Source organism: Poecilia mexicana, unplaced genomic scaffold (assembly GCF_051168715.1).
Source record: "Poecilia mexicana isolate PSO_F unplaced genomic scaffold, ASM5116871v1 scaffold_5, whole genome shotgun sequence".
Lineage (NCBI taxonomy): Eukaryota > Metazoa > Chordata > Actinopteri > Cyprinodontiformes > Poeciliidae > Poecilia > Poecilia mexicana.
In genome coordinates, this window is record NW_028263374.1 from 16,407,058 (window position 1) to 16,432,224 (window position 25,167).

Sequence of the window (25,167 nt, forward strand, 5' to 3'; positions counted from 1 at the left end):
ATCATAAGCTGAATTTACAGTCTGATTAAATTCCACGCTGTATTTACTAATCAGGTTTCTTCCGAAGACATTTAGCTGTACTGGATTTTATTTAACGGTGTCAGAAAGAAGGGGAGCTGCCACACTTTTCAGATTTTCATTAGGACAACATTTAAACCTGCATTATTTTCCTTCCACTTCTCGATCATCCACCACATTATGCTGGTGCGAAACACAGAGTCCCAACAAAACGCATCAAATGCGTGGCATGGTTGTAATGTGACGAAATGCGAAGAAGTTCACGAGGGATGAGTAATTCCCATTTCTAATGCTCTTCATCGGTCAAACACACACACACACACACTGATCTTTGTCTCGAAATACGAGAATCGGACCGTAAAATCCTACAAAGTGCAACAAAATCCTTATGCTGAATGTCTGCGTCCTGTTCAGCGGGAGCGTCGGGAACAGATCCGTCAAACGAGGACCAGTCGAATCTTATCTGGCGTTGGCTCCCACAGCCTCTGCTACATTTTTACAGTTTTCGTTCCCAACGTTTTAAACGCGTGACGGAAGCTGCTTCCTGTTGGCTTTTCTCACGATGAATTGTTGTCGAACAGTCGAGTGTGGACAGGTTGAACACTCTGCTGCTGAACACTAGTGTTCTCCATTTCCTCTGTAGATAAAGGGATCTTAGCGTTTGTCACAAAGTACACAATCCAGTGTGTATACACTATAAAGGTTACCTTGAAAAGCAGAAATTTTAGGCATATTTTAGTCTTTAGCAGTTTGATAGACATTGTAGCAACCCCCTGTTTAAAAGATACTTGTGACGCTGTTATTGGACATGTGGATACTTTGTAAATAACAGTCTTTATCATTGTTTATATTGCAAGTCGATGCCGTGCAGTGTGTAGATTTCGGTCGTAGAGCGATTGTTTATCACAACAGTGACCATAATGACAAGCTCACCCCGGCTTTGATAAGCGAGGATAAAAATTAAATATTTAGGATTTTCTTTGTTTCCCTCCAATCTGAAACGAATGTACTTTCATGTTGTCAACAGCACAGGGACTGGGACATGGATTTGTACTGTGTAAACTCTTTCTTTGTTGTTTTAATTTAATTTTTTTCCCTTTATCAGCCCAAAACGGTATTGAGTTTTGAAATTCATAGTTAGCTAATTGTTTTTATGTATCAGACAGCTGGCGTTGTGAGAACAAGCAGCAAATTTGAAAGCCAAATGAAGCTCAAACCAAGGAGTAACGTTACTAACTCGTTCACCTTTACCTTTTAGTTGTGGATTATGCATGAGCTGCCCAGTAATTTGTTTTCAGTACTGGTCAGATGTTCACTTGCACTCCTCATCGACATGGACGCAATACATATTTCAGACTTTTTTTTTTTCTTTTGGTTTAATTGAACTGTTTTTTCAGCGAGCGCTAATAATGAAATGATGAACTCTTAACAGGTTTATTGCTGCTTTTCTCTGATTATCCAGTAGGAGGTTTCACTTTGACCTCATGCTTTTTGCAGCCATAAGCGAGCTTCAGTCATAACTCTGTCTGGATATTTGACCACACTTCTTATCAAAAGTTGTAAAAGTTAAATTATTTGGTTAGCATCAGGGTCATCCCTGATATTTAATGTCGGCCCTCTTTATTGATTCCAAAACCAGTTTTGATTTGTGCTTGCGATCCTTATCCTGCTGTAAAAGGTGACGGTTTTTAGCTTTTCATTTCGGGTGATGTTTAAAAAGTATTGAAATTGCCACCGACGTACTTACAGCAAAGCATCCATACAGCATGAAGCTGCCACCACCAGTTTATGGTGGTCTTTGTTTTGAAAAGACTCGTCTCTACTCCTCTAGATAAGCCTCTTCTCAACAACGGTTGGCGGTTTTAAACAGGGTACAGTGTTGACAGTAACACTGGTGTTCCAGCAACTTTCAGTTCATGGCAGACCTGAGCTTTGGTGGTTCTTCAGCATTTTATAACTTCATCTGATATAAAATAATTTTACTCTTCTTGGAAATGTGGCCAAGCATCCATTTTTAAGTTTGTTGATGGTTTACAAAAAAGTGTGTGGTTTCTCTGGGCCTATGCATAATTTTGACCTTGTGTGGATTTCAGATAATCCATTTTATATATATATATATATATATATATATATATATATATATATATATATATATATATATATATATATATATATATAATTTTTTTTTTTTTTTTTTTTTTTTTATGAAATCATTAGAGGTATCTATCATCAGTCTGACCAAAACGCAAGCAGCCTCAAATCATTCATTATTAAAGCCTACTCATTTCAGAGTGTACATTTCTGACCAGTTCTAGTCATTTAACCTAAACCGAGGCTTTTATTTACAGGAGGTCTGTTAGAACAAACATCACCTTTATCTTGGAGGAAGCATTGAATCTGCACAGCTCGAGTGAACGAAACCTTCAGTCAGTGTCGCCGCCTTCATGTGAACCCGACGACTTTTTTTTTTTTTTTTTTTTTTTTTAATATATATATATATATCAGTGAAACTGCCGGTGAGAGTGGCCGAGGCAGGTGAGTCGATGCGGTGGCCTTACAAACTGACAGTGCCGTTATGTGATGATCGCCGTTAGATGCAGTGTGCGTAGCTTCTGTCAGGAGTGTCACTAGGTGTCGGTTGCTTTATGGCTGTTTAGGTCCCGTTTTCTGTATCCGTCTGTTTCTGTGTCGCCTTCGAGGCGTTTAGATGTAGGAAACGTCACTTTCCTCTGCTGGTAAACTAGGCTAGACGCAGTGATTATTAGCCTTTAGGAAACACTGGATAAGCTGAGACAACAGATCATTCCCCGTTGGAGTTGCGTATTTCAGTTTTCAAGTACGGGACCCCGCAGTTTGAGTACTGTTTGATTTCTGTCGGCTGCTGGCTCCTCTGTCTCCTCCCGGCTGCTTTATTTCAGTTCTGTCGGAAAGATTATGTGGATTTTTTTTTCTGCGTGTCATGAGAACCTGTGATTTCTGATTTTAAAAAGTGGAGCTAGCACTTTGCATAAGGAACATTTCTTCATATTAACTGTGCGAGGTACATTATACTGACCCCTCTCTTCTCTTTCTCTAGTTTATAGAATATTTTATTACAGAATAGTTTTTTTTTTCATGACATCTAATTCTGATTAATCCACTTGACGATCAAGTCCTTCATTTTGATGTCTGAAATGTTCTTATTTATAATGTAAAATATGGTTTTTGTAACTGCATTTTTTTGGTTACTTTTTGTTCACGTTGACCCATTAATGGCTGATCCAGTAAAAATTTCATACATGCAGCCTAAATCAAATAAAAACTATGTGATATCAATGTTATTTCAAAAATAAAATAATCTTCTAATACAGTCTGAATTATTTCTAAACAGTTTTATTCTAAGGCTTACTTCCTGGTATAGCAACCTGCCACCAATTAGTCATTTCAGTATAGTTCTCTTCACATTGTTGGGAAGAAAATACACAAAAATTAAAATGTGAAAATATATTCAAAATGTAGGGGGAAAAAAACAACTCGCTTAACATGCCAGGAGCTAAATATAATTGAAAAGCAGGATTATGCTAAAAAGCAGAATCTGTACTAGGAAAGCTAACAATTTATTTAGGATAAAACTGGGTAAAAAAAAATCTATTTATGAACGTAGGTTTGGCATATTATGTTTAAAATGGAAATGATTGTCCAACCATATTGAAAGTCCCTCTGTTGTAAACCAAGGGAGAATACATCTGATAAAAAGATTTCTTCAACCTGAGACCTATCAGAGAGCAAAATAGGTTTTCTAAATTCAATTAAATAGACTTTATTTTCATTGTTTATTTAAAAATATATATATAAGAATCACAAGCATTTATGTAAATTTTATTGTCATAACATATGATATAAAAGGTCTCAACTAAAAGGGACAGAGTTCTAAGAGATTAATTTATTTCATATAAATTAAAAGTTTTCTATATGAAGTGCAGTCAGTAGGATCGGTGGTATATCATCGTGTGCATATATGTCTGTATATCTATACACTGCTCAAAAAAATAAAGGGAACACTCAAATAACACATCCTAGATCTGAATGAATGAAATATTCTCATTGAATACTTTGTTCTGTACAAAGTTGATGTGCTGACAACAAAATCACACAAAAATCATCAATGGAAATCAAATTTATTAACCAATGGAGGCCTGGATTTGGAGCCACACACAAAATTAAAGTGAAATGTTCCCTTTATTTTTTGAGCAGTATATTTATATAAAAGTGTTAGAATGTGTAAGAAAAAAAGTTTCAGTATATTTGAATGAGAGCAGATTAGTTTGTATTCCACCTTTAAATAACCATCTCACCAATTCTCCTGTAGATTCAGCAATAATCAGTTACAGAAATACTTGGAGTTATTACAAATGTTTTTATTTTTCCCCACTTATTTGTATTTTTATACTCGAAAATGATGTACATGTTTCTGTTTTCCCATTTTTTTTATTTGAATTATTTGTTCTGCTCACAGTGCACGCTAATTGACATGCTAAGAAAAACGCATGTTGCTTTAAGAGCGTTTACTGTTATGCAAGTATAAAAAGGACTCTGGTTCCTCTTCTGCATATTTTGACTTTTTATTCATTCAAGCATGCGAAAGATCACCATCAAAAATATGCATTAAAAAAAGCAGGAAAGTTTGTGACCTGAGAAATAATATTTCAGTCTTTAAAGGAGCACAGTGAGCTTAGCTCTGTTCATCCCTCAGGACTGCAGCCGCTTTTTAGCAACGTAAGCACTCGAGACCTGGTTCATTATGATCAGAGCGCTGAGAGCGGGGCAGATCGCTGCCAGGTACCAGGCGTGCCCCCCGACCGACTCCGTGAACCAGGAGGAGCAGAGCCCGAGCAGCAGGCTGGTGCAGCCCAGCAGGAAGGTGACGAGCCCCGACGCGGCGTGGTAGCGCTTCAGCTTGGCGAGGGACCAGCCTTTGGCCAGAGAGTGGTAGATGAGCGGCACGGCTGCCAAGGACTGCACGCACACCACACACACCGTGATGAGTCCCAGCAGGCCGTGCCACGAGGTGAAGTGGGCTTTACCGTTCAGGTATTTGTTGTAGTAGATGGCAGCCAGGCCCAGAACTGCACAGGAGCCACAGAGGCTCTGCAGGATCCAGTGAACACGGCCTTTGGTCTTGTGTGGAAACCTCTTGAGGAGGGAGCCGTGGGGCGAAAAGAGCAGGATGGCTTCCGTCATAAAGAAGCCAAACTAAAACAAAAGGAAGAAAACTCATTATTAAGTCTTGGTAAGTTATAAAAGAGGTGGTATACAAATCAATTAAAATCTAAATAGCTGTACCAATAAAAATTTGAAACTTTTGTGCAGAGCAAGTTTAGCCAAGAAATCAAAGAAACTATCCAGTGATTCATCTAGTTCACGGGTCTGCAACCTGTGGCTCGAGGGCCACATGTGGCTCTTTGGCTCCTCCACTGTGGCTCTTACAAAGACAAAAAGGAAATGTTTTTCACAGCTTTTCTGTAAGTTTCTATGCAAAATCTGAATATGACAATACCTACAAGTCTTCATTTTCCATATTTATAGAAAAGGCTCACCTCATTCTATATTTTTTTTACTTTGTTCTAAAATCTGAAAATACATTTTAGTTTAATTGTACTAGCTTTCATCATGGTACATTTTATGCAAAATCACATTTTGCCGCTCTAGGAGAGTTTTATTTGTTAGAGGCTAAACTTTGAGTGGAAAAAGTCGCTGACCTCTGATCTATTTGGTGCCTTACATTGACCTTTCTACATACTGTAATGTCAGAACTTCAACTTTTGTGTATTCAATTAGGTTTTTGTTTGTAATTGTGCACAATTAATGACATTCAAAATGTCTGATAAACGTGCATCAAAAAGTAACTGATCCCTCCTTACTCTAGAGCTCCCAAATAAAATCCACAGCAGCCAGCTTCCTTTGAGTCAGTTTCTAAATTATCTGAAGCAGGTAGAAAAATAACCTCCAACGTTTACTTTCTAAAATAAAAAAGTTTCTACTTCACAATCATACAACCAGTCATGTCCTACGGAGCCCTCCAGGGGACATGAGGATTTTTTTTTTTCTTTTGCGTTCCCTCGAAAAACTTTTGCGAGACACAATCAGATGACTGATTACCCTGCTATAATAACTCAGAAATAGTCCATGGAAAAACCTTATAAGCTTGTATTAAAGCAGAAAGTACGGCGGCCACCGTAAAAAAGGCTTACAGTATTCAATGATGCCGCATGAACTGATCATAAGATTATTGAGAGGGAACGCAAAAGAAAAAAAATCCCCATGTCCGTAATGTCCCGATAAACAAAGTAAGGTTTGTGTTGAATTTATAGATGAGGTTGAACTTACAGCTACTGTCATCAGAAAAGGATGCCATGAAAACACACCTGAAAGAAAACGTGCGGGGTTAAAGGTCAACAAAATGATATGTAAACTGACGTAAAAAAAAAAAAAAAAAAAGACGTCAACATTAACCACACTCACTTGTTCCGGGCAAGGAGAGAAATGCAATAAAAACAGGAAAGGCTATGGAGATGATGTGAGTCAGTCCCACTGAGGCTGCTCTAATAAAACCGTAGAACCGAGTTTCAGACTCAGCCTCCTTGTTATGGATCATGTTATAAATTATCACGTCCGATCGTCTCCAAGTCAACGAAAGCGGAAGTGACGATGACTAAAAGCCCTTCTCTGCTTTTCTTAGAGCCCTTCTCGCTCTGCTTAAGATCATAAGATGACCATTGTAATTAAATCACAGTCATATACTTGACAAAACCTCCGGTGTCTGGTACACGTCGCCGTGATGTGCCGTTGTAGGAATGGGAAAACGCAGCTTCCGTTTAGGCTTTTCAAAATAAAAGTCCATTGTTTCTGCACTTCCTTTATAATTATTTCTTACAGTTATTTGTAAGGAATTACTCGCCTACAGTTATAGACACAAATGAGTCCAGTTTATTTCATTTATATCGCACAGATTCACAGAAAATTACAATCTAATGAAACCAGTAAGATTCAAATCCAATTGCAACGATACTGCTGATTACTCCGGTCAAATATGTCCTTCATATTAACAGTCCACACTTACTCTGAATGACCTAGAGCAATCCAGGTTTTAGATGTGGCTCTGCCACACCTGAGTCAAATAATCAGGTCTACGGTTAGCAGCACTGTGGAGAACCTGACTGCACTGAGGAGGTAATTTAGCTTTGTGATTAAGGTGTGTTGAATCACGTACACATCCAGAAGTTGCTGTACATCGGCCCTGGAGGCCTGGATTTGAGGATCCTTCCCTGATCGAGATTATATTCTAGATCATGGTGCCCACGATCAACATAGTGCCTTTGAAGACAAGTTTGTGGTCCTACAAATAAAATGATCCACATTTGAAAGCAAGCTTGGGATCTTTCTGCCTACTGGTTTTAGATTCACTGACATCCATTTAACTGAAGTGTGTACAATCTAAGAATACCATCGTGAAACAGTTTGAAATTCTCATATTTGGACCACCAAATCCACCAGACACAGAGTTCAGCTGCGCACTGGTTATTGTGCTCCAATTACTCTCTAATAAGCTTGTGACTCTGCAGGGCCTCCACACACACACACACACACACACACACACACACACACACACACACACACACACACACACACACACACACACACACACACACACACACACACACACACACACACAAACACACACACACACACACACTCACACTCACACTGGGGCTCTGCAGACATCAACATGCTCATTCATTCAGGAGTTTCTTCTCCTTTCTGTTAATGTACTTTATGTTTTTAATGTGTTGTTGTTTTTTTTGGGTTTTTTTTACAAATACTCTTCCGTCACATTTCAGAAGTAATTTATTGTGTTTGGAATTTTGCATTTTGTTAATAAATAAATGGTCTTATTTAATCATTTGAAACTAAGATTTTTATGTTTCTCTCATTAACATGAGCTGAAGTCACATGGACACATTGTACACTGGCCTCTAGAGTTCAAACTCTGTAATAAAACCTGCTGAATGAACACAAACATTTTCTGCAGCATTTAAGAAAAGTGAATAAAGGGCTCCCAAACCTTTCAATGAACTTTCTGGGGATTAATAACCACATGGATCAGGTAGTTTATCTATAATGCTTAGAAGAGAATTTTGTTAGTTGTCCATATTCCAAACCAACTCGAATTGATAAAAAGTAATATATTTTTCTATAATTACAACTGATCTAAGAAAATATATCCTCTTAACTTTTGTCTTGCAGTCTTGTCTGAAGCAGGAGTTCAATTCTGAATCAAAATTCTGTCACAGCCAAAGCAAATGAATATAAATGAATAAAAACAGTATCTTAAGATGACAGGTGATCTTCTTTTGTAGATGGGCTTAGAAAAGCTCAATCCCACACAATAAATACTTTCTTCTACCACTACTGCTGCTGCTGCTGCTGTTTTTAAGAAATGTATTTGGTTTAATACTTTAAGTGTTGGAGGTGCAAATAAACATAGCCACTGATGAAAGTCTGATTTGAATGTAGAAAATAGGAAGACCACGTTTTATTTTTCATTGGCCATATTTTAGCCTGAGGGCTTTTTCCTCATTGTATGATTTCCACATATCCTTAATCAAAGATTTAGCAGCCTGCTCGCATGAAAGTAGGCGATTTGGAAACAAAAATGTCTCCTCCTGTTTTACTTACATGCAAAATGAACTGTGTATATTCTACTAGATTACGTTCAATTTAATTCGTAAATATTGCATTTATGTATTTTTACTTCTTTTAAAATAAATGACATGAACCCTAAATTAATAATAACAATAGCAGACTTTATTTTTAATGCCCTTTATAGCTGTAGATCTCAAAGGGCAGAATAAATAAGTGAATAATTAATTAATTAAATCAATTTTAAAGAAGCATTGTTTACTCACAAGTGTAACCATGAAACAAAACATAATCTGCAATTTAATCAAGTTTATTTATTTATTCATAGACAATGAAGTCCCGAATTATCTATAGACACAGTGAATGGCTTTAATTTAAATTAGTTTTTATAAAGTAGAATAAAACATCAGAAGCTTAACACCGTGCTTGTCTCCTCAGCCCCATCATGTCTGTGTGGATGTGATGTGTGCAGCAGAGGGGATTCCTCCAGCAGCGCTTCTTCTCTTCTCTTCTCTTCTCTTCTCTTCTCTTCTCTTCTCTTCTCTTCTCTTCTCTTCTCTTCTCTTCTCTTCTCTTCTCTTCTTCTCTTCTCTTCTCTTCTCTTCTCTTCTCTTCTCTTCTCTTCTCTTCTCTCCGTCCATTTCAGTGCCACATTTTGGCTTAAGGGATAATCCCAGTCTCACAATGTGCATGCGCAAACCCAAAGTGCGCGCAGGGAGATGAGGAGGGGGACGCTTCGCTGATAACTCCAGGACAAAAAAAAAGTGCGTCTATTATGCAGATATCGCCATCGAACCGCTGCGTGGATGAAGTGACCGAGGTAAGGGGGGTTTCTGTGGACAGTTAGTCAGGGTGTCTGTTCGTGGGATTTTGCCCCCTCTGTCCCGTTTCCAGACTCTGAGCTGCGGGATTAGACCGCGTCGTCTCGGGCTGCTTTTAACGATTACATGTTCGGTCAGTGAATAATTTATCGCGTGAAAAATATTGCAGGCTCAAATCTGAGCTGAGACGGTAATAAACAAGTTATGACACCATGTAGGCTTAAATGATGTCGCTTACAATGAGTTGTTGTTGCCCTGCGTGGATAATTGCACCGTGCGGTGACCCACTTGGCAAACACAGCCCCGGGTTGTTCTTATTCTAGTCACAATAAGTTTGCTCCAAAGAGAAAATACGTTTCCTCCAGTTTTAGATGCTGCTGTATTCTCCATCTTAATAACAGAATGCTGTGGCAGCGGAGAAATAATGAATTTATGCTTCCTGGAGAAACAGAGTTGAATTTGCTGCAATAATTGAGAAATGTTTTTGTTTTTTGTTTTACTCATTTTATAGAGGAAACCACACCCCACCTCAGCCAGACTCTTAAATATTTCCTACACCTGCTGCAGATAGAAAAAAAAATCAGATTTTCAAAACCTTCTGAATTTGCTTTGTCATTTGTGGGGTTTTTTTTTAAATCATTTATATTATGACTTAATAAATTATGTGCTCTCATGAATGATAAAGTCAGCACACAAAGCCTTGGAAAAGTATTTGCACCCCTTGAACTGATTTTCTTCACTTTTTGTAACCTGATGGTTTATTGCATTTTATTGGGTATTTATAGACAAACATATAGAGTCGTTGTTAAGCAGAAGGAAAATAATTCTTTAACTTAAAAATGTGTTAAGTAAAAATATAAAGGTGCTTACCCTCTTTTGGGGTGTGCCTCTGCTTGACAAGTTTAGAGATTCAAATTTTGCACATTCCTTTTTGCAAAATAGCTCAAACTCAACCAAATTGGCTTTGCGACATGTGTGAGTATAATCTTTCAAATACACATCAGTTTATTGCTGGCTGTTTCAATACATCATTATGTTTAATCTAAAGCATTTTATTGCTGTATGTTGTGGATATCCTTCTGGAGGCTGAACTTCCACAACATTCTCACGTCTTCCCCAGGTTTCCAGGGCCGGACTCTGGGTTTTACAATACCTATGTTACCATCAACTGTTCAGTTTTCTGCCTGAGTTGGAGTGACTCAGTTGTCGTCGCTCCTGTTTGCTACATTTTGCAAATAACAGCGTAAATACTGTCTGAGGGGATAGATCTGGATTATGCCCATCATCTTGTCCCACATTTTATGTAACCGTGTGATTCCTGGCATCAGATGACAAATGTTAATCCTTTGTCAGAAACAGATTTACATTTGTTCTTTATGTTAACTGTAGGTGCAGTGACAGTCCTTTTAATCTTTAATATCAATTATTTTGGACTTTTATATCAAATAAAGACACAAAGACAGTTTATAACAGATACAGAATTTGACTGCAGACAAGCCAAAGCTTCATAGTCGCAAAAGTTGTGATTGAGATACAGCCTAACGAGTTACATTTGATCGAATATTTGTGACAGATTAACAAATATGTGATGTTGTATGTACAATTTTGACACTGTATATTAGAGAAAAGTTGCTTTATCAAAATCCCTTAAAGTTTTTTTTTTTGTTGTTATTTAATGTCTTACAGCTTCAAACTGTGATGCTACCTGACTCTGGGAAGGGACTGAATCCAAAATGACGCTTCGGTGTGATGGAAAGGTGTAAATCCAACTCTGCTGCCTCCTCACATGGCTCCACACACACCTGCACGCCCTCATGGACACCCAGTGTTTGCATGATATTTCAGTTTCTGCATCGAGGACAGGATGACTAACTGTGAGCTGATCGAGCTGAAGGACCTCAGTGTGAACGATTCCATCGAGCTAGCCGCTCCACCCGCACACGTCGCCTCAGCCCCTGTCAATCCGGGCCAGCCCGGCGCTGGCCGCGTCGTCCGTCTGGTTGGAGACAGCGTCAGCATCGAGGGACCGGTCCGTCACCTGGGAGAGGGGGCGGTGGGCCATGACTTCCAGCCCTATAGCTACACACACCTCAGCTGGTGTGACCTGTGTGGAGAATTCATCTGGGGTCTCTATAAGCAGAGCTTACGCTGTGCCAGTGAGTACTTCTTCTAATTCTGATCTATTTGAAGCCTGAGTCTATTTTAATCTGACCAGCAAAAGTGTCAGATTTTCAGGCTTCAAGCAAATTGAAAGCCTGACGCTTTACATCCTGTTTCCATGTTGTTTCGAAGCTTTTGAGTTATTCTGCTGGACCCGATCCAAAGAAACGTATAATTGATGTCTGCAAGTAACGGCTGCTGAATACTGCAGTGTCTGTCTGTTTATGTAGACAAAACTTGGCTTTTATGCTGGTTCTGTTCTATTTTAAACAGTTTTGAACAAGAATTACGGCCAAAGTCACATGGGAAATGGACGTTTATTGTCATTTTAGGCTGTTTCTGTTTTATTAGTGCCTCAGGATGTTAGATTTCCTCTCCACGCCGTTTACCCTAATCAGTTGGAAGTTCTGGCCTGTTTCACCTTTCAGCTCAGTGTTTTTTGCCCATATGGGGCCTAGGGATTGTCCTTGCTTCTCTGTTTTCTTTTACTTCTGGCGTTTCTGTTGTACTGTCAGTCACATTCGGTCTCACTCACAGAGGTGGCGGCTTAGTGGGACAGTACAGGAACAGATAGTACGACACACAGATTGGCACAGTTAAAGCAAAACAGAGGAACCAAAACCACACCTTCTTTTGATATCCGTGTCTCTCCTTCAGACTGCAGCTACACTTGTCACTACCGCTGCCGACCGTTTATCCAGCTGGACTGCAGCACACAGGGGAGTGCGTTAACGGAGGACGCAGACTACAGCGAGGACTCCATCGAGACGGACACAAACGTGGTAAAAAGCGAGACCACTCGTCAAAAAAGAACAGTAATGCACCTTGCAAAATAACATTCACCCATTAAATGTTCACGTTTTGCCAGCTAAAAACTTTTTATGTGTTTCGTCTTGATGTTAGATTAACGAACGGTAGTGCATCATGGTGAAGTGGACGGAACCTTTAGCATAGTTTCCTATTTTTTCTTTGTAATGTAAATTTGAAATGTTTAATTTCTATTCAACACTAATCACCTTTCACTGCTCTCACAGTGCCAGTATTATTATTATTATTATTATTATTCCTTAATGAGTTGGATTTTTCATTTACTTTTGAGGAATGTAACTGAGAAAAAAGAAAAAATTGATTATGCTTGAATAATCATATGTGATGATAATAACTGACCAGTTTATTTCCTGTTTATTTGTCATTAATAAAAAAGACGCATTGTCGTAAAGTGGTGTTATATTTTTAAATATATATTTTTACTCTATGAAATCTGCTCTTAGTGTCGTCTGTGACTATGCATACAAGCTTAACTTCAGCTCTTTAGTTTTGAGAAACAAACCCAGCATTTGGTTTGTTGAAATCCATCCAGATACTTAAGACGTGTATTTTAAACAAATTAGGTCACTTTCTACGGTTGTGATTAGTCTTTCATTCCCCTGCTGGGATTAGAACGGGGGCCTTTTTGAGAAGCTGAGCATATTCTGGAACAAGAAAAACCGGGGAAAAAAGTTCAGTTTAAAGCTAACAAAGAAACTCGAAACATACACTTCCATATGAAAGAAAAGTCTTTCTTGTTGCTGTTTTTTCTCCTCTATTGGAAATTGTAAGGAAACTCTATGATACATCAGGTTTGAAATAAAAATAGAACATTTTGAGAAAATAATATCCTAATTTAATAAATTATAAATGAGATTTGAGTGTCTTAATGAATGTTTTTTGGTTGTAGAGCAGACGTCCCAGGGACCTTTGCTTCATTTCTTTCTCCCTTTACTCTCCTGTGTGATTACTGTCAGTGAACACCACTGAAGCCACATCTTAAAAGAAATCAAATCTTTAGATTTGAGATCATAGTTAATAAATACATTACTACTAGGGTGAATTAGGTATGCAAAGGGTGTATGAGCTGGTGACTCTGAACTTAAAAATACATTTAGGATTGAATTTTGATGTCCTGAGACTTTAGATTTATTATATTTAATTCTTGATAAACGCTTCATCATAAAGGTAATGAATCAAAAAATGAATCCTCAAAGTTATCTGTGCAGGTTAAGAAAATAACCTCGGGTGAAACTTTTGCTCACTGGCCGATTGAAGCAAATCTGACGGAGGATCAGGGTGGAGCTGAAGGAGACACTGAACGGCAACAGAGCGAAGAGAAGACAGATTAGTGAGAGTCTAGAGAAAATCCTTGCAAAATAGTGGTGACAATAATAAAAAAAACATACTTGTCCAAAACTCTCACTGGGAGAAGTTAACCAAGTACTTAATTTTACTTTAATTTTACAAACTATTATTTACAGGCTTACATCTTTCTTTCACAGATGTGCAACCATGAGCCTTAAACATAGTTATAGTCTTTCCTATTTTACGTTCTTCTCTGTTGCATCCCTCCATCCTTGATTCTCCCCAACCGATTTCCTTTGGCGTGACTGGCTCCAACATTTTCTTCCTTTTCAGGATGACCAGACTGAGCCGGGTAAACAAGAGTTCAGTGTCGGTAAGATTCAGCAGAAGGTGAAGGAGTACAACGCTCAGATTAACAACAATCTCTACATGGTGGATGTGAGTGAATGTTTTTGATGCCATCAACAAGCTTCTGGAATAATTGTGGCTGGACTTTTGACTACATTTCTTTTTGCAAAGTTGGCAGAAGTTCTTTAGTTCAGCTGTATTTATGCATAGTTGTGTTATTATTATGCCGAGGATGTGTTTATGTGAACTTCTGGACAGTTTTTACATCATATTTTTATAATTTGCAGATTTGTCTCTATAAATGACAGCCTCTAACTCTAGTGAATCTGTGTATCTAACAGAATAAAGATGGGACGTACACTGGTTTCATAAAGGTCCACTTTCAGCTGCTCCGGCCCATCTCCCTCCCACCTTCTCGGAACCAGAGCTGGACAGAGGAGGACGATCAGCAGGGAAGGCTGACAAGGCGGCGGACGTCTTTCTACCTCCCCAAAGACGCGGCAAAGCACCTTCACGTGAGCTCGGAAACCCGAGTGCGAGAAGTCATCGAGGCATTGCTCAACAAGTTCACTGTGGTCGACAATCCGGCGAAGTTTGCCTTGTTTGAACGTGCTGAGAAGCAAAGTCAAGGTTGGATTCCTCACGTCAGGATTTTATTGAAACAGAGAAGAAAACCATTGATTATCTTTTCTGTGCTTTCTTGTAGTGTTCATGCGCAAGCTGTCTGACGACGAGCGCCCGCTGTATTTGCGCTTGTGTGCTGGCCCCAGTGAGTCAGTCTTGAGTCTGGTTCTGAAGGAGAATGAAACAGGGGACGTAAATGTGAGTCTTCTGATCAGATATGAGGATGAGTAGACTCTTTATTTTTCTTTATTTTACAGTTGGTTTGAGCGATCTTAAAACAAAATGTCTTTCCTTTGCAGTGGGATGCCTTCAGCTTCCCAGAGCTGAACAACTTTCTGCGAATCTTACAGCGCGAGGAAGAAGAGCACGTGCGGCAGATTGTGAAGCGCTACGCTCACGCTAGAGACATGATAAGGCACGCAATGGCCCGCGTAACTACCCCTGGTTGACAGAGAGTCAACCTTGGAGTTCAACATTAGGAATAACCTTTTCATGCCACGGAAATGGGAACCTTTACGGGTGACGAATAAAGGGAAGGAGAGAGCTCAGGCATTGACAGTGTTTCAGATTATAGTTTGTTAATGAAGCAGGACTACATGTGTTTACATTTAATGTGAGCTACTGAAAACACCAGACCATGCTGTCTTTTATCACATTCTGGCACTTTAATAAAGCTGTGATTTGGAGTTGGGTATGTGTATTTATATGCAAATTATCTAATAAACTGATCACAATAAATTACCGGTCATGTGATGTTAAGTGTATGATCCTTTCAAAGTGTATGTGTTGCTGCAAAGTTTTCCCACTCGCACATTTCTTCTGCTTTTTTTTTTAATTACAACAGTGTTTAACATCATTAATGAAGCTTTAGTAAACATAACTTGAGTAAATAAATACAGATTGTAATTGAGTTCATGTACTGTAATTAGGGGAAAATCTACCCAAATCATCCTGACCTTAAGAGGAAGAGTTTTTCACCCGTAAACCTAAAATCTGGATGTGCCACAACAGCTACGTCTGAATCACACATTCCAAAAAGTTCCTCTTGTGTTTTGTCAGTCTACAGAAATATTTCCCAAGTAATGTCGCAATGGTTTTTTCGCCAATGTGAGACAAGTCTTTGTGTTATTTTCGGTCAGCAGCGGTTTTGACCCTTGAATTTTTCTCATGGATACCAATTTTGTCCAGTCTCTTCCTTATTGGTGAATCATGAACTCTGACATTAGCTGGTCCAGTTAAGTTCTGTGGTCCTTCGTACTCTCGGTTCTTCTGAGACCTCTTGGATGAGCCATTGCTTTCTTGGAGCAATGCTAGCAAGCCGGACACTTCCGGGAAGGTTCACCACTATGTTTTCTCCATTTGTGGATAGTAACTCTTATTCAGGCTGGTTGGAGTCTTAATATCTATGCTTCCATATAGAGGAAAACAAATTAAACATTATGTTTTGAGACTTTTGTGACACAAAGGAATGAATACAAAAATCTGGAATTAAAACTAATTGTAATAACGGTATGTTCAAAAAATACAATTTAAATATAATGTAGGCACTGATTGCTTTAAATTACATTTTAATTTTAAGTTTTATATATATATATATATATATATATATATATATATATATATATATATATATATATATATATATATATTTTTTTTTTTTTTTTTTTTTTTTTTTTTTTTTGCAATTGAAAATGTATTTACAATTTGCATCAGTCAAAATTACATGGAAATAAAATAAATATGCCCAGAAACCTAGAAGGAACATCTTGGGACTATCTTCCCCACAAAGCAAAACAAGGTGATTGTGGTACTGAATTAAAAGAGGAACTTATTGTCCTGGTTTTATTAACACGGGAATTGCCAACAAATTGCTTCACATCTATAATGAAAAAAAACATTAATATAAGTTTTCATAATTGATGATTAGTTTGGTTTCTCTGAATTTATTGATCCAAGCACTCAGGTAGAGAATATGACCAAAATAGAACCTATAGTTTCATGAGACAATTATATGTGTGACCATCTTTCTACACCAAGACATCTGTCTTTGTTATAAGAAGAGGACATCTGAATGGAGCTGGTAAAAAGAAGACGCCCTGCGTTTACCCCTCCCGTCCACGTGGTGGCGGTAACTCACACAACAATACGGGAAAGGGCAGCCGAAGAAGCAGTACCGTTAGCACAAACAGCTAATGTAATAGCTGTTGATGTTACGAGCTCTTTGGTCGTTGGTGATATTGACAACTCATCCGGACAAATTCATCAGAGGAATATTTGCCTCTGTGAACACAACGCTCTTCGGTTTAGGTAGGCTTACAACTAGCCTGAAACTACCAGCAATAGCTGAGAAATCAGCTAATGTTAGCTTTCGTCAACGTGGGTGAACGTTATGTTTAGAAGCGTGTTGACCTAGTAAGTGCTAGAAAGAGAGCGCTGGTTGTCTTTAGATAACAGCGATGGGAGCTCTCGTGACATTAAAGCTGGTTTACTTTAAGTTTATAGAACAGGGTCAGTCTAACTGTTTTGATGAAGCAGCTAAATAAGTTAGCTACTTCTTTGCCAATGTTAAAGACGTTTATTTATGTTGTTCATCCTTCTTCGAAGCACGTAACTTGTATTTTATAACCATATCTTTGCTACATTGCGTGGCATTACACAGACGGTTGTCGGTGCTTTGCTCTCTCAACAAAATATGGCTTTAATACGTTGCATTGTCACGCTTCTTGGGCCGTCTGTGATTTCTTGGCATATTTACAGCAACCCTAATGACTTCCTCTTGTGCCTTTTGTCTTATCCATGAGGAAAATAAATTAGAGGCAGTGCTAGGCGATTGGAGTTTTATTAATATGTGCTCTCTACATTGTATATTGCTTTTACTTACTATATATTGTGATATATTGACTGGTTGCAAAGAGAAAAATATATGCCTAACATGTTTTTTTCTTTCCTTTTGTGTTTTATCTTAATCAGTCAGAGATGAAAATTTGAAGTATGATACCTAAGAAATAAGAAATAAAACACTAAAATATATGATCCAAAAATGTTGCACAAAATATCATTTATATATTGTCATTACAGTATCAGTGTCTGCAATATTCATGTCGCAAAGGACTATTTGAAGAGCAATAATTGTTGATTAATGTATTCCAAGTACTATGAACTTGCGTTTCACATGCTAATGTAACAGCAGCTGGTGTTCACACCACACACAATCAGCATTGACATCTGAGATGAGAAAAGAGAGGAAAAAAAATAGCCAAATATCACACTGAACATTGTAATCACAATAATTATCATTATTATAGTCATTACAAGAACTAATGTTAGCTTTTCTAGAATGCCTTTAAAAAAATAAGAGTATTTTTTCATTATTTGTGAACTTGTTGACAACAACATACAAAAAAATACCAGAAAGAAAGAAGAGGCACCCTAACGGGAGAAAAAGAAAACTGTAGAAATACAAAAAGTGAGATAATCTGCCAACATATGTTTGCTTCCAAATTTTAAAATCAGTGCAAAAAGCATTAAATTGGTACAAATGTCTTACCAGGTAGTGTGTAAAACAGAAAATCAAAAAAAAAAATGCTTTTTGGGAAAGAAAAGGAGTAGCAGAAACTAAAATGTTAGGACAGGCAATTTTCCTTTTTATCATTATCAGAGACAGGAATGTTCAGAAATGTCAACAAAAATGTTGACATTTCCTAAATATTCTGTTTACAGACCCTAATTATTAATTAGGGTCTGTAAACAAACCCTAATGAAACAGTTATTTTGTGTTGGAAATTTGGGTGTGAGCAGTGTTTGTGTTTTTAGGCAAACGCCCACAAAAAAACAATTTTAATATTCTTTTCTTTTTCTTACTTTCCAGCTAAATATTGACAGTGGTGTGTGTCTGTGTGGACTTTTGAGATTTGCTGCATTTGCACTCTTGATGGAAGCAGCATCTGTTTTGCTTCTGTAACTTGACTTGGTGGATATATTGTTTTGGATGAACATTCAGTGGCTGGCCTTATTGTGTTATCATGACCAAACCACTCACTTTCACTGATCTTTATCTGATCCTTTAGTCTGTAATGGTTCTGTTTTTACAGAATAATTTTGTCCTTGGTGTGCTTTCTGCTTCAAATGAAGCATTTCAATCCCTTTTTTTTCCCTTTAGCTATTCCACTCTGAAGACCCAAATTACTCCAGTACGAGAACAGTGAATCACCACTGGTTGCCCTGTGACTCAGGGAAAATAATGTGCTGCAGCTGAATATGGGGGGTAGTGGCTCCAAATCCAAAGGATTTTGGCCTTTCTCTGGCTCAGGCAGCGGGGATGAAGCAGCCAAAGATGGAAACGAGCAGTCACTGGCAAGAGTACGAAGTTTCCCTGGCGCGACTCCCTTTGTGTTTACCAGACGAAGGTAAATATATGCTTGGTGTCCATAAATGTGAGGAATCATAATGGAGTCATAAACTGAGTTGGATCTTATAGTCAAATTAAAGTGAGTGCAAATATTGAGAGTCGATATTCTTTTATTAAAAAGTACAGTAAGCTGATTTTTTTTAATGACCTGGTATAAATAAGTTGAGCTAATATTTCTTTTTCTTGCTCTGAGAAAAACTGATTATGTTTTCATTGCAGTCACGTGTTTGAGATGGAGAAAAAAAAAAACTATGTTGATCTTAAGAAATCGACTACAAGGCCAATACATGTATGTGTAAATATTGCCATGTTTTTTTGTTCTTTTTTTTTTTTTGCTGCAGCTCTATGTACTTCGATGAGGACGGTGACTTGGCCCACGAGTTCTACGAGGAGACAATTGTGACAAAAAATGGACGTAAAAGAGCCAAACTGAAAAGGGTTCAGAAAAACTTAACACCTCAGGTGGGAGAATGTATTATAATCAAATGAGAATTCACTTGTATGCACTTTAAATGCACCACGCAGACTTTCCCTGACTTTTCTTTGAAGTCTGACCTGCCTAATTTGATTCTTATTTTTAATTCTAGGGACTGTACATTTAGTGAATAGCTGAGGGAGGAAAATATATATATTTTTTGCCTTGCTGACCTTTGATCAGAGCTTATCAGAAGAAAATTATCCGATTGATTTGTGCATATTTAGTAGACACCAGTTCAGCTGTTGCTGCAAGTCATTTAAATTCCCTCTGTGTCCTTTCAGGGAATTGTAAAGCTGGACTTCCCGTGCATCCATGTAGATTTCCCCGTTATCCTCTGTGAAGCCTGACGGGTCCTCGAGGAACTCGAATGAGCCGCTGAGTCAGCTCCGTCCCGGTTTTCTTCTCTTTCTTTCCCCCTGCAGATGGAAGCCGGAAACATCTCCTAATAACGTGATCTCCCAAATTATCTGAAGCCCCTGCGCGGAGCGGCTGATGCATCGTGTGCCGAGCCTCTGCATGTGACCTGTTTGTGGCTTGTGTGCAGTGAGACGCAGGATGGACCGCCAGTTGGGATGGAGAGGAAAATCCGAATCCTCTCATTTCATGGAGTTCTTGGCTTGCGTGCATGTCAGTGTGGATGCGTGCAGACAAAGGATGAAACCTTTTAAGAGTTCTAAATATTTTTTTTTGCTGAAGGTTGTTTTCTTGTATGATCCATTGAACTCAATGAGTTTAGAATAAAAGCAGCACTTGTTATGGTCTTATCTAAAGTGGGGAAACCTGTGCACATTTTAGTTTGTTGTTTTTGACACTATTTTGTCTTGCTTTGTTTTGCATGGAGCAGGAGGTTTGGGCTGCAGCCTTTGTGAGTTGGCAATCAGTAGCCACCCAAACTAATCTAAGGAAGGATTAATATCATGTTGTAACATTTGAAGAACTTGTTTCAGTGACTTCATACTACACATGTACACAACGGCATTGAGTCAAATAGGAGATCAGATCCTGTTTTGTTTTTTTTTCTTTGCTGGTTATTTCACATTTAATTTATTAAAACAATTTTTTTAATTACAAAATCAGATGTTGCTCTGTCATGTTTCTGTTTTTAAACGACTGAATCTCAAAAGGTTAGAATAATATTGAGAAATGTTTTTTTATGTAATTCATTCATTTAATCAAGAGAATCCTGTGTATTAATTTATTACACAGCCATATAACCCAAGCATTTATTTTTCCACTATTTCTGATGACTATGCCTTGCAGCTCATGAAAACTAATTTTTCAGCATTTCAGAAATTAGAGTATTATACACAAATACTGCAAAGTATGTCTATATATTATAGTATTTACCGTTTTTTTTGTTTGTTTTTCCCATGAACTACTGCGTCAATGCAGAGTGGCATGGAGATGATCGGGTTTCTTGAATAGTAGCATTGTTGGGTTTGGTGTTTCTTGTGGTTCCTCTTGACAAACTTCTGGTCAGGGAAGTTTGCTGGCCCATCCCGCACAGTAACACCAGGGTCATTAAAACAAGTATTGGTACTTTTGGCAGTGTGAGTGGGTCCCAACTTCTGCTGGAAGATGAAATCAGCACCTCCATAATGGCCGTCATGAGAGGCGCTCTGAATCTCCCTGGTTGGTGTCTACTCTGACTTTGGACTTAATGAAACGGAGTGGGTCAACTCCAGGAGATGACATTACTCCCTAAATAATCCCTGACTCTAGAAGCTTAACACTGGAACTCAAATAACTCTCCATGTTTTGTCCAGACTGGGGTCTTACTTTCCCATTAAGTGCAAAATCGACTTTAAATTTGAAAATAGGACATTGAATCTCTGAGCAGAAGTCCAGTCCTTTTTCTCTTTAGTCCACGTAAGAATCTAATGTTTTTCTGGTTAACAAGTGTTTTCATGTGCTTTTCTTCACAATCCTATTCCAACTGTGGTCATCCCTGTCGCAGCTTTTCCTACCCCATGTTTTCCTTCCACTCAGCTTTCCGTGAATATGCTGCAGCACTCTGTCGACAGCCAGACAGCTTACTAAGGAATGATGTTTTTGTGACTCACCCTCTCTGAAAATGTCGTAACAGATGTTTCCTAAGGGTTGTGGAGGCAATGATATATTTGTATTTCAAAATTATTTCTGTGATCTGGCCCATGCAATACTCAGATTTTCAGAGAAACTGAATTTTTTGATTTTCATAAATTTTAAGTCATTATCGTCTATGTTGTGGCTTTCATATATATATATACATATACATATAGAGATCATTTCTGAATTTAATTACTGAAATAAGCTTCCAGATGATCTAATTTTTTGAGACGCACATCTATACTCATGTTCAAACGGTTAAACATTACAACATATTTACTTAACAGTCATTTCCACTGGGAGCAGACAAATATCTTTTTGCACTAAAAACCTTTAATGCACTTTTTCACAAAAGTTCAAATAAACATCATTATGTGTAGTATGATCCATGTGGTTAGTTTTTCTTTGGCCCAGTAGTAAATCTGGCTAACTTTGCAGAAGTTATTGTCAAGGATTTATAACAACAGAACTCAGCATTTTTGGAAATGGGTTTAAAACAATCAACAAGCTGGACCTGCAGTGAAAACAACACTTTTGACCTCCAGCTGAAAGGGGAAATTGCTGAGGTAAACCACTGTGTGCATAAGCTTCTGCTAACAAGGTCTGGATGAATTTAAGAGGGAACTTCAGGCCTCCTGTGCTCGGTGTGGGAAGGGGACTTCTACAAAGCTGCAGCTGATATTGCTCTCCCTAAAAGAAAAGAAGAGATCTTTGCCAAGATACACTTCACGTAGTTAATTCTTTGGACTGATCTTACTTTGCGTGAGCCTTTTGCTTTATTCACTGATATTGGGTGATTGTGACTTTATGACTTGGGGAAGATGTGAGGGTGCAATTATGCTTCCTTGTTTATTTTCTGACAGCTGAAATAACAGAGTTTTCTTTTCATTAAAAATGGCTTGGGAAACCACCCGCCCTGGCTTTGCTGACCAACGTATGGACGTCTGAGGAATGGGTTTGATTTGAAAGCATCCACTCAGAGAGGTTCTGAGCTCATGTACCTGAAAAATTATAAAAATCAACTATGAGTCTTATCCACGTTTTCTTCAAGTTGGACTCAAATGAAGACGAATCAAGCCTTTCTCAACCTATTTAATATTGCTCCGATAATAAAAATAAATAAATGAAATTGCCTTGCAGAAATATTCATAGCTCCTGAACTTTTCCCCACTTTGTTGCTTTACAGTCACAAACCTATATGGTTTTTTTAATTGGGATTTTGTGAGATAGACCAACACAAATCAGTGTATACTAAAAAATTATATAGTGTTACTTCTTTTCTTTTCACAAATTTATATTCTAAAAAAGTGTGATATATATTTGTTTTCATGGCCTTCTTACCCCCAAGAGGTTTGTTAGAGAACATTAGAGAACAAACAGCCTCATCCAGATCAAGGTGTGGAAACACACAAGCAGAGTTACGATTCAGTGGCTTGGATAAAAGTGTAATCTTATTTTATGGCCCAATCAAAACCAACTGAGAATCTGTAAAAAGACTTTGATTTCAATTTGTCTCCATGCTGTGTAACTAAGCTGGTATGGATATTTGAGACTACTGTTCCTTGACAAAAACTAAATGAATAAAAATACCCAAGGGGTACAAAATACAGATGGACATTAAATATCACTTATACCTGATCAAATTTAATTGAAAATCATGTCTCTCTAAATGATTCAGATAGAGGCTCTCTCACAGGAAGTAAAGTGCAACTTTTATTAATGGTATAACAAAAGCTTAACCTCTCCTAAACAAAGTAGCTTAGCATGCATCTCCTGGAAAATTGTCTAAAATAATGCTCTGGTTTTTTATTATTATTATTATTTACTATAAAATTAAGCCAACATGATCTCAGATAACCCAAACAAAACTCACTGCACTGATATTGATTTACCAAAATACAAAGGGAGGGCATGAAAAATGCTAAACACCCAATGATTCATTGGTATGACATGCATGAGGTAATCATCTTTATAAATGTCCCTCTAATTCAAGACTAAAGATTACTTTTCTAGAATGTCATCATAAGTAAAGTACGAATCAAGGGTGGACTTACTTTCACCTATGGCTAAAAGTGAAATGTAAGTAATGATGTTATATTTTTCTTTTGCATGTGTTTGTAGAGGTCAAAGAGAGGAGGAGTTTCCTGAGTATTTAAACAGCATGGTGAAGGGCTTCAGGGCAGAAGGACTTGCTTTTTGACAGAGCAGCTTCAACTGTATTTATCTGCTGTAGAAAGTAAACAACTATTCATCTTGACTGAGTTTCTTCAGAGGCTTAAAGGGGAACGTGTTGCTGGTAAGACACATGATCATGACTTCACTTCAAAGTATCTAATTAGATCTACAGTCAGGGTCTTTAGGCAGTCAAACAAACTAATTTCATTCTGAGTCCTCTGAGCAGCCAGCAACTTTAGCAATGACCTTTTATGACTTGCGCTCTCCTTGTGAAGGGAGTCAATGACTCCCTATTGGACAACTGTCAAATCAGCAGTCCTCCCTGTAATTCTCTGGTCAATAACGTAGCATTTTTCTACTAAAACTACTTTTTGTAAATGTGTAATATTTTTGATAAACTGTTTTTTACGTTGTAAACCATCAAAACATAAATTAACAAATATAACTAATGGAAATATATAAATCTGTGTGTAATAAATCTAAATAATCAACAATTTCAACTTTTTAATTAAATATATGAAGTAAATGAACTTTTTGATTATTTTTTACATTTGTGAGATGCACCTGTATCAATATATTTGTCCCATAAGATTTTGGAATTGCCAGAGATAGCTAAGAGAAAAAAAACTAGACAGTTTTGTAAAAAAATAAATAAAAGAAAAATAAAGTAAAATAAAATACTTCTGTCTTTGTTTTTTTAAATTTCACACTGAAATGTGTTAAAAGGTTAAAGGGAACAGTATTATGTAAAATCAACTTTTAAACAAATATCAAATGAAGACAACCTGCTCAAAAACAAAGATGCTGTACAACAATGATGTTTTCAGCTATTCATTGGAATGTAAGTCAATTAGATTTAATATAGGAAAAGTAAATCTTCTTAAACCTAAAACCTGGTGCCATCAAGTATATATAACTGGCAATCAGTCTTTTTTTTCCTGTGAGTTTTAACCCCTTTCTTTTAAACAGTCACAAAGACAACCTGTTTAAGGTTATACCACAGTCAAAGACACTTCAAAGACATCTGGATGCTTTCTAGTGGAAGTGAAACATGTCTGTGTGTTCTTTTTGGTCACCTGTGGATTTGGTCTTGGCACTTTCCCATGTTTCCCATTTGTTCCCCGTCTCTATATATTTTTTGATGTAGTAGCAATTTTGGTTGGCAGATCAACAGTGGTGGGAAGGTTCACCGCTGTTCCATGTTTTCTCCATTTGTGGATAATGGCTCAAACTGTGGTTTAGTGGAAAAACTC

The 25,167-nt window shown here is 37.7% G+C and overlaps 3 protein-coding genes across 4 annotated transcripts; 2 read left to right on the forward strand and 1 right to left on the reverse strand.

The window, feature by feature from the left end:
- Window positions 1–4,394: 4,394 nt before the first annotated feature.
- cyb561d2 (cytochrome b561 family, member D2) lies at window positions 4,395–6,867 on the reverse strand. 2 transcript variants are annotated; one of them, XM_014999410.2, is made up of 3 exons: window positions 6,520–6,867; window positions 6,385–6,422; window positions 4,395–5,250 (listed from the first exon to the last, which is right to left on the reverse strand). In XM_014999410.2, exons 1-3 carry the CDS (start codon window positions 6,650–6,652, stop codon window positions 4,747–4,749), a joined length of 675 nt encoding a protein of 224 aa, XP_014854896.1. In that variant the 5' UTR covers window positions 6,653–6,867; the 3' UTR covers window positions 4,395–4,746. The 2 variants fall into 2 exon arrangements, with proteins under 2 accessions (XP_014854896.1, XP_087861773.1); XM_088005647.1 differs by lacking the exons at window positions 6,385–6,422; window positions 6,520–6,867 and adding an exon at window positions 5,341–6,373.
- Window positions 6,868–11,362: 4,495 nt separating this feature from the next.
- Window positions 11,363–15,506, forward strand: rassf1 (Ras association domain family member 1). Its single transcript, XM_014999403.2, has 6 exons — window positions 11,363–11,674; window positions 12,336–12,460; window positions 14,127–14,231; window positions 14,483–14,771; window positions 14,848–14,963; window positions 15,065–15,506. The coding sequence occupies exons 1-6, from the start codon at window positions 11,383–11,385 to the stop codon at window positions 15,212–15,214; spliced, it is 1,077 nt and encodes a 358-aa protein (XP_014854889.2). The 5' UTR covers window positions 11,363–11,382; the 3' UTR covers window positions 15,215–15,506.
- Window positions 15,507–16,911: 1,405 nt separating this feature from the next.
- On the forward strand, window positions 16,912–20,724 carry tusc2b (tumor suppressor 2, mitochondrial calcium regulator b). Its single transcript, XM_014999404.2, has 4 exons — window positions 16,912–17,072; window positions 18,925–19,171; window positions 19,515–19,635; window positions 19,933–20,724. The coding sequence occupies exons 2-4, from the start codon at window positions 19,023–19,025 to the stop codon at window positions 19,996–19,998; spliced, it is 336 nt and encodes a 111-aa protein (XP_014854890.1). The 5' UTR covers window positions 16,912–17,072; window positions 18,925–19,022; the 3' UTR covers window positions 19,999–20,724.
- Window positions 20,725–25,167: the final 4,443 nt, after the last annotated feature.

Coding starts and splice junctions, on each gene's coding strand:
- cyb561d2 (XM_088005647.1), bottom strand. CDS start 5,568: ATGAAGACTTGTAGGTATTGTCATATTCAGATTTTGCATAGAAACTTA. Junction 5,251..5,340: donor AAAGTTTCAAATTTTTATTG/GTACAGCTATTT, acceptor CTTTTGTTTTAG/TTTGGCTTCTTTATGACGGA.
- rassf1 (XM_014999403.2), top strand. CDS start 11,383: ATGACTAACTGTGAGCTGATCGAGCTGAAGGACCTCAGTGTGAACGAT. Junction 11,675..12,335: donor GCAGAGCTTACGCTGTGCCA/GTGAGTACTTCT, acceptor TCTCTCCTTCAG/ACTGCAGCTACACTTGTCAC. Junction 12,461..14,126: donor TCGAGACGGACACAAACGTG/GTAAAAAGCGAG, acceptor CTTCCTTTTCAG/GATGACCAGACTGAGCCGGG.
- tusc2b (XM_014999404.2), top strand. CDS start 19,023: ATGGGGGGTAGTGGCTCCAAATCCAAAGGATTTTGGCCTTTCTCTGGC. Junction 19,172..19,514: donor TTTGTGTTTACCAGACGAAG/GTAAATATATGC, acceptor TTTTTGCTGCAG/CTCTATGTACTTCGATGAGG. Junction 19,636..19,932: donor AGAAAAACTTAACACCTCAG/GTGGGAGAATGT, acceptor GTGTCCTTTCAG/GGAATTGTAAAGCTGGACTT.